At 39.8% G+C, this 9,673-nt stretch overlaps 1 protein-coding gene across 6 annotated transcripts in view; it reads right to left on the reverse strand.

Annotated features, from left to right (window-relative positions):
* The window catches only part of APLP2 (amyloid beta precursor like protein 2), an 83,138-nt gene that overhangs the window by 33,490 nt on the left and 39,975 nt on the right, over positions 1-9,673 (reverse strand). For all 6 annotated transcript variants that reach the window (XM_004379323.3, XM_023734063.1, XM_004379322.3 and 3 more), the window contains exons 2-3: positions 3,752-3,925; positions 2,809-2,932 (exon numbers count right to left, since the gene is read on the reverse strand). In XM_004379323.3, the coding sequence (XP_004379380.1) occupies positions 2,809-2,932; positions 3,752-3,925 (298 nt within the window). The remainder of the gene's footprint in view (positions 1-2,808; positions 2,933-3,751; positions 3,926-9,673) is intronic.

Genomic DNA, 9,673 nt, shown 5'->3' on the forward strand with positions numbered 1-9,673 from the left:
CGAGAGAAGCATGCGTGGAGGCTGCTGTCGAGGCCCAGGCAGAGAACGACGGAAGGCTCGGCTAGGGCAGTGGTACTCAGGTGGGGAGGAGGGTGTGCGCCAGAGGGTCCCAAACCGCCTCGGTTTACAGCACCCCAACGTCTCGGTAACATGGCCAAAAAAACATAAATATCTAAAAGTTAAGCAGCCAGTTTCAAATAACTCATTAAGTATCTGTGTGCGAACAGCTAGTGCCTTTGGAAAGGCACAACTTCTCTGTCCCTGCAATCAGACTGAATACCACCATCCTCACTTCCTCTTCTACTGATTTGATTACAGGAACCGCTGAAAACCCAGCATTGCAATGACAAGAGGTCATCGAAAGGAACAGAGTGAAATAATACTGAAACTGAACAGCCTCCAGCGAGTAGTCTGCAGGATGTCTGACAGATGTCACTATATTTCCCTTGAAAGCCAGAAATACCCCATAACGCCCCTATGAGTTTGCTGCAAGGCCCTGGGGTGCCTCAGTGCACAGATGGGGAACTGTGGATAAAAATCAGGATGGTCTGAAAATGGACTGGATGTGGCAAGATAAGAAACAGTGGAACCAAAAAGATCTCCCAGGCCTCAAGCTTAGATATGGGGTAGGAGGTGGGGGTGGGAGAAGGTGGGATGGAGCCATCAAGTGACAGAGAACATACAAGAGGAGAAGAAAAGTCTTTAGGGGAAATGATGTGAAAGGAGAAACCCTCAGAAATGGAAGAACTGATTTCAAGTACTACCTACTGTCTACAAACACTCAAGAACAAGCTCTAGTTCCCTTACAGTTGAGAATTTTAGAGAACCAATGGACTCGCATACACACAAAAGCTCAGAGCCAAAGGGAAGGGAGGAACATCCTTAAACCACGTCACAGAACGTTTTTAACAAGGTTCACACTACTGCAAAGTGCTCAATTTTTAAATAAACTGTGTTAAGCATACACAGTTTCCCCCTTCCCCCACTGAATACTTCCACAACAAAGCTAACTGCTACATAGTTTAAGTACTTTCTGTTGTTCAGGTTCTGATCTTTCCTGTTCCTTGGCCATAGCTCCTTCTTTCATGTGAGAATGAAAAAAGCAATGTATTTAATTTTGCTGCTGTTTGCAGTTCTAAGAAACGTTTTCATGAGAGGAAGTAGGGGAATAAGTTAAATTAATGGCTAAAATCAGATACAGCTTTAGAACTACTCAGGATGTCTATGTTAATGCTATATTTATGTTAACCCTATAACAGATAATCTAAAATTGACTGCTTTGCCCTTTTAAGCTTCTGTGACCAACCAAATCTGCACCAGAATCACTCCGGTTACAGATGAGCGAAAAGAAAAACCAAACCAGTTGCTGTCTAGTCTATTCCTTCCGACTCACGGCGATCCCATGTGTATCAGAGTAGAACTATGCTCCACAGAGTTTTCAATGGCTGATTATTTGAGAAGCAGACTGCCAGGCCTTTCCCTCGAGGTGCCTCTAGATGGACTTGAACTGCCCACCTTCTGGTTAGCAGCTAAATGCATTAACCATTTGTGCCACGCAGACACCCCAGCAGGTTACAGGTATGTAACTATAATTCCACAGTGTCAGGTGATAAGCAGTTAGGATGAATATATACATTAACTAAGCATTTAAAGCAACAACTCTGTTTCTGAGTAATAAAAATTATAGCTTTAATCAAATTGGCTTTGAATGCTAATATCAGCTGCACGGACTCATAAACACCCTTACAAGGCCCCACACCTTTCAGAACAGCAGGTGACAAAGGATATGATCCTGGCATCCCTAAATGCCATAGGCAGCGATGAGTTACTTTTCCTTCTGAAAACGATCAGAATTTTGGTTTGGCTAATACTATAGGATATGGTACCTTACGAATGTGTGTGGGATGAAGTAAAGAAAAAAGAAGTCTCTATGCCCTGGGCTGCTCTAGCGCCACTCACTGCCACCAGTGTAACACGTTCGTTTCCAACAACTGACGTGCGGGCCAAGCTGGACTGCTCTGAGGGTAGCACTCTTATTCAGTACTATGAAAAAGGCTTCTCCCCAAAAGGCAGAAAGATCGGAGAGGCAGAGTTAATAATCATCTAAAAGTGGTCAACTATAAACACTAGAAAACAGTTAATACTCAAAAGAGAATTTTCCAATAAACTCATGCAGCTCTCAACTTCTCAACAGATATAAATATTTCACTTTGAGCCAAGATAATATTAAACTAAAAAACGAAGGAACCCAAAACAAGGGCTCAGACAGATATCTGTACACCAATGTCCGCCGCAGCATTATTCACAACAGCCAAAAGGTGGAAACAGCCCAAGTGTCGAGCAACAGATGGACGGATAAACAAAATGTGGTATTCCCCTCAGCCATAAAGAAAAATGAATTTCTCATGCATGCTATGACACGCATGAACTCTGAAAACACGCAGAGTGAAATAAGTCAGACACAAAAGGATGAATGTTGTATGATCTCACTTACATGAAGTATCGAGAACAGACTAATGTAAAGAGATAAACGTTTATTAGTGGTTACCAGGGGCTGGGGGAAAGAAGGAGTGGGGAGTCACTGCTTAAAGGGTACTGAGTTCTGTTTGAGTTGATGGAAAAATTTTGGAAATAAACAGTGATGACTGGTTGCATAACATGCTGAATGTAATTAATGTCACTACACTGTACCCCACAAAAATGGCAATTTTTGTGTTTTTTTTTTTTTATCACAATAAAACTGTCATTTTTGGAAATGAGGGAACACACTTCTAGAAAAGTAATCAAAATTCCCAAAGGAATACTCACCAAGACATTTGAAAGGTATAACAAGGTGACTCTTGCACTGTCTTTTGTCCCTGCGGCACCAATTGTCAACACTGACCGGCTGGTTTGCTTCCATCACATTTGTGATCTGTAGCTCTGGATACATCTGTTAAGACAAAAATACACACACCATACACATACACGCAACAAACTGATTTTCCAGGTGCACATTTACTTACAACAAAAGATGAGTTTCTAAGTTTCCTCGGCCTCCACCCTTCTACATAAATTCTAAAGTTTCTCCCCGCTACTCCTAGTTCCAACTGAAGTGGCCAAGTAAAAAGATACTGTAACTATTAGTTTTCTTTGATAAGTACATGTCTGTATTTTTCATGCATTCTCATAAAAAAGGAATCTTCATTTAAGACACACAAAGCCAGCAAGCTTTCAACTTAAAAAAAAAATCCATTAGGTATCAAGTTCATTTGTAGGACAGTGTGAACTGCTGTGAGTTTGTGAACTAAAACATTTAAGAGACAAGTCTAAGAAAATGTCTGTTTATGAAAGTATATAATAATACTTCACCCCCTATATGCCAGTATTGGTAACAAGTTAAAATATCGCATATCCTTTTCTAGGTCGTTTTGACTCAAAAGCTAAGTTGAATCAGATCTGAGATCATCATTTACAAACCTGGTGGCTTTGTATTAGCAAGGAGAAAACCAGCCATGCACATCACCTGTGTTGATTCACATCTTCCCATAGTAAGAGGGAAGCCAAGATAACTCGGCTGCACTTGCCAAGCTCCCTGAAAGAACTGAGAGCTCTCAGTTGAGACCATACATTTAAAAACAAAAGGCCTGGTGCTCCAGTCATTAGCAACTTGGCCTTGGTCAAAAGAGACTGATAGACTATCCATCTAAGGAAAATAGGTTCAATCCTGGCCCAGAAAAAAAGTGGTCCAACTTTCTGGCAACACTCTTACCTCCTGACAGTACTGAAGAACTTCTTCTTTTGTCTCAAAGCAGCCCTTCGTGCCTGTTGGGTCAGGTTCCCATTTCCCAGTCTGAATGTTCACGTGCATATTTAACTTCCCACAAAACATTGCAATTTGAGGCTCAGCGACCGCAAATCCTGTTCCAGCATTGGCTGCAAGAGCCTGTTAAAGGGAAAAAAATTCCAGGTTTAATCCAAAAAATCTGGTACAATGGCATGGTCATACAGTAGTTCTTGACAGTTGAATCTATCTTTTTAAAATCTTCATTATATATTATTTTTATCTTCATAAACAAATCCTTTTCCTAGCAGCTGGGTCAGAATAAAAAATGACGAAAGCGAACGGACCATGAGAAAACTGAGATATTTCAATCTTTCACTACACCCAATTTCAGTTTACTCTAATACAAACAAATCTACTTTGCATCTGTTAATATACAAAAAGCATAAAATTATCGAATGCCTAATTGCACTTAATTAACCCATACAATAAATTTTTATCAGGCAACTACTGTTTTACAAAGCAATCTGGTAAATGCTTAGGACACAGTGGTGAGCAAAAACTTATGGTCTCCCCAAGACAAAGCCATAGAAGCTTCCTAGACACATCCAACAACTCTGAGGGACCAAGTTACTTGGGCTGAGGACCACAGTCTCAGGGGACATCTTGGTCAATTGGCATAACATAGTTCACAAAGAAAATGTTCTACATTCTATTTTGGTGAGTAGCATCTGAGGTCTTAAAAGCTTGCAAGAGGCCATCTAAGATACATCTATTGGTCCCATCCCGTCTGGGGCAAAAGGAAAATGAAAAAAAAAAAAAAACCCAAAGACACAAGGAAAATATTAGTTCAAGGGACTAATGGACCACAACTACCACAGCCTCTGCCAGCCTGAGCCCAGAAGAACTAGATGGTACCCGGCTACCACCACAGACCACTCTGAACAGAGATCACAATAGGGGGTCCCCGACAGAGAGGGAGAAAAATGTAGAACAAAATTCAAATTCACAAAAAAAGACCAGACTTACTGGTCTGACAGAGACTGGAAGAACCCCCGAGACTATGGTCACCGGATACCCTACTAATTCAGAACTGAAGCCACTCCCAAAGTCCACCTTTCAGCAAGATTAGACAGGACTATAAAACAAACAATAACACACGTGAGGAATGTCCTTCTTAGTTCAATCAAGTATATGAGACCAAATGGGCAACACTTGGCCAAAAGAAAGAAGGCAGAAAAGGACAGGAACTAGACGAACGGACATGGGGAACTTGAGGTGGAAAGAGAAAAGGGGGGAGTGCTGACACATTGCAGGGACTGCAACCAATGTCACAAAACAATCTGGGTATAAATTTTTGAATGAGAAACTAATTTGCACTGTAAACTTTCACCTAAAGCACAATAAAATTTAAAACAAAACTTATAGTCCCTGCTCTCATGGTGCTTATGGTCTATTGCAGGAATCAACAATCACACCAAAAAAAAAAAAAAAAGAGTGTGATCTCATTCCAAGACATTCTAAGAAGAAAAAGAACACAGTGCTGGAAGAGCATATGGTAAGGATGTGATCAGGGAAGACTCCTGTAGAGTAAAACACTTGAGTAGAGCTTTGCACATCACATGTGGAGACAACAGCAGACAGGGGGGAGTGGTAAGAGAAGGGTGGAGAGGCGTGCAAGGAGACAAGACTATACCAAGTATAGCAGACCAAGGAGGGGTTGTGGTCTTTATCACTGGAAGCTGCTGAAAGCCTTTAAGCATTAAGTTAATATTTCCAAAATGCAGCTCTGATTCTTTCTCTGGTTGCAGAGTGAAGAACAAACCGAAAGGGAACAAGGGTGTATGCAGGGAAATGGCTCAGGAAGCTGGAGCTGCAAAGGCAAAGAGATAGATAAGGGTAGCCTGAGCTAACTAAAGGTGGTATGGTGGAATGAAGGATACAACAGAATATAGAGAGTAAAATGGGTAGGACTTGGTGATGGATAACATGAAGAATGAGGAAGAGGAAGGGGTCAGGTCTGGCTTGCATTACTTGTTATGTGATGGTGCCATTCATGGGAACAGTGAACACTACACAAGGGATTTCAGGAACAATTTTATCTCACGTTGAATAAAAATAACCAACTATGCCATAAAGTTCTTTCTTTGGCTAGTATCCCTTTCTTTGATGAACAGAACTTAGCTTACAAGTTATAGGTGGGAAATAACATTTAGGTATTATGACAGACTCTGGCAAAGCAGTATGCACTGAACAAGCACAGGCATCTTTGCATCTATTAATGTGCCAATATCTATGGTTACACCTAACATGGAGTTTTGTAGTATTCCCTAACAAACATTACTTCAAACTAAAAAGTAAACAGCTTTCTAAAATGTTAAACCTAGGGGATAAATTGTATGGTCTACTATGCTGCTCTTTTTTAAAAAAAATACATAAACATGAAACGATTTTTCTGTTTCCAAGAACGGTTAGATTGACTTTTAAAATACATAGAAAATGTGTACATCTCTCACTATCTGTGTTGATGGACTCCATAATCCTTCTTATCAGAACTTACATTAAGGGTGTAGGGAAGATGGCAGCGTGAGCAGGTCTAGAATCCCAATTCTCCCACATGAACATCAAAAGAAACTAGAAATCTGTACTCAACCCTGTAAGAACCCTGACAAGGTAGGCAAGAGACAGCAGCAAGGAGCTGCAAACTGAAAAAAGACACGGACGAATTTCAAACAGTAGGAAAATCACTCCACTGTCCCCGAACCTGATTGTCCTGGTGCAGCAGACGGATGGTTACCATTGAGCCCCAGCCCCAGCCAACCCGTATCTCTCCTATACACAGAGAGGGGCCCCAATCTCTGGCTCCACAGTAAACAGGACAGATCTGGAGGACTGTTCAGGTATATATTCTGACTGGTCTGGGTGCCACCTGAAAGACTGAGACTTCACCCTGGCCTCAATCAAAGCCCTCACAGAGAGACGAAGGGAGTGGAGAGCATGAACTGAGGCTGTGCCTGCTTGAGGGAGTACTGATCAGTGTGTGTTTTCTGATTGGTCAGGGAGCTGCTAATTAAGGACTGAAACCTTGGTCTGCCCTGAATACGAGATCTCACAGAGTAAGGGAAGGAGTGACGAGCAAAGTCTGAAGACTGTGCCTGCCTACGGGTTTCTTGCAGAAATTAGCGCTTTCAAAAAAGTACCAAGTATACGGGGATATTGAGAAAGCCGACACATTGTACTATCCTAATATCCTGGATTCAACAAAAAAATCACAAGGCACAGGAAGAAACTGGGTATGATGGCCTATTCAAAAAAAAAAAAAAAAAAAGATAAAAGGAAAGAAATCATCTCTATGGAAACCCAGATAATGAACAGAATGCAGAATACAATTCAACAGTAGTAAACGAGTTCAAAGAACTAGATGAAAACACTGACAAAAAATTAAAGGAAATCAGGAAAGTGATGCACAGACAAAACAAGAATATAAACAATGAGACACACAATATAAAAAGAAACTAAACAGAAAGATTAGAACTAAAAGATACAATAACAGAAATAAAAAACTCAGTGGAAGGACTTAACAACAGACTTGCTGGCAGAAGAATCAGCAAACTAGAGGATAAGGTAATTGAAATTATGGACTATGAAGAGCAACAAGAGAAGGCTCAAGACTGCTGAGTGTAGCAATGGAAATATGAGACACCATCAAGCAAACTAACACACGATTATGGGAATCCCAAAAGGAGAGAAAGGGGCAAAAAGAATATTTGAAGAAATCATGGCCGAGAACTTTCAAAATCTGACAAAAGACATGAATCTACAAATCCAAGAAGCTCAACAAACTCCAAGTAGGAGAAACCCAAACAGATCAACATCCTACAATCAATGTCTCAGAAACTAAAGCTAAAGAGAGTATCCTGCAAGCAGCAAGAGAGAAATGAATAGTAACATACAAATGATCCCCAATAAGATTAAGTGCCAATTTCTCTTTAGAAATCTTGGAGACCAGAAGGCAGTGGAACAACATATTTACAGTGCTGAAAGAAAAGAAGTGTCAACCAAAAATATCTGGCAAAACTGTCCTTCATGAATGAGAGTGAAATTAGAACATTCCCAGATAAAAGCTGAGGGAGTTTGTTACCATTTGATCTGAGCTCTATAAGAAATGCTAAAGGGAATCCTTCAGATGGAAAGGAAAAGACACAAAACAATTACCTGAAGCCATATATAGGGAGGAGGAGGAAAAAAAAAACTCCATTAAAGGTTATTACATGGCAAATATAAGTATAGTTTTAATGTATTTCTGGTTAGTAATTATAGTTGTTATGTCCTTCAGGCTCTACGCAAAAAAATTAGTATAAATTTATGTAACAGAGCGCATGATACATAAAGATATAATAGCTGATAACAACACGAACAGGGAGGGAGGAACAATATAGGAATAGACTTTTGTATGTTACCGAAAGTAAGTCGGTATCAATATAAACTAGGCTGTTATAAAGTAAGATGTTAAATGTAATTCTCATGGTAACCACAAAGCAACTATCTCAAAAGTTAAATGGGAACCTAATTTGCAGTGTAAACTTTCACTGAAAACACAATGAAATAGTTTAATAGTAAAAAAAGGAAAGGAGACGGGAATCAAAATGATTCACTAAAAGAAAACATAAATGTTGGCAGTACTTCGAGGAAATGAAGGACAGAGAAGATATAAGACACATAAAAAACAAAACAGCAGAATAAGTCCTTTATTATCGGTAATTACTGTGAAAGTAAATGGACTAAACACTCTAAAAAGGCAGAGAGTGGCAGGATGGATAAAAACACATGATCCAACTATATGCCGTCTACAAGAGACATCTTAGGCCCAAAGACACAGACACGCGGATAATGAAAGGACGGAAAAAAATATCCCATGCGAACAGTAACCCAAGGAGAGCCACGGTGGTGATTTTAACATCAGACAAAATAACCTTTAAGTCAAACTGGTTATAAGAGACAAGGAAGGACATTATATAATGACAAAAGGACAAACTCGACAGGAAGATGTAACAATGATAAATCTGTATGTACCTAAGACCAGAGCTCTAGAGTATATAAACTTACATTTGATTTTTAAATACGTTATGATCTTTTTCCAGGACAAATTTACCACTCTACGTGTTTTACTTAGGTACTTACTAAAATCAGCCTGCTTCCTAGTACCAAAAGGCAGGAAAGGGCAGACATTGTTGGATAACTTGGGAAAATAGCTAATTTGGAATTAGAATGTTGCCAAGATCAATTATGGTTGAAAAAAATCTCAACTAAATACAATGAAGAAAATAATTAGCATCTTTATTAACTAGAATTGATTACAGCCCTACTGTGATAAATAATCATGCAATAATAGACGGCAGGTCCTTATACGTTCAGTATAATTGCATATAAAGCTACCAACTGATGCGAACTTCTGTCTCCCCCAAAGAAACAGAAAGAAACGCACTTCTACAGGTAATACCCTAATGGTGTTTAATTCCAACAAAATTATTAAAAGGTATAAAGGACACACAACAAGACACATATGCTTAACAATTCTCACATTGAGCTGAAGATATGTGGAAAATGGACATTCTTAGAGCATTCTTTTGAGCACTCCTTAGACCTTAGACTATGGCTAGATACTCGGGATTATGATAGAGAGGAAAATGGGTATATATAAATGAGTACACAATGAGATAAAGGCAAGGAAAATCCCAGAGACATTTTTATATACTGAAACCAGTGCTCTCCCCAAATATTTTGCTTCCTACTTCAAAAGCCCAAAGATATCCAAAGGAGTAATGGACCACAGCTACCAAGGCCTCCACCAGACTGAGTCCATTACAGCTAGATGGTGCCTGGCTACCACCACTGACTGCTCTGACCGGG

This window comes from Trichechus manatus, unplaced genomic scaffold, assembly GCF_000243295.1.
Source record: "Trichechus manatus latirostris isolate Lorelei unplaced genomic scaffold, TriManLat1.0 scaffold00064, whole genome shotgun sequence".
Lineage (NCBI taxonomy): Eukaryota > Metazoa > Chordata > Mammalia > Sirenia > Trichechidae > Trichechus > Trichechus manatus.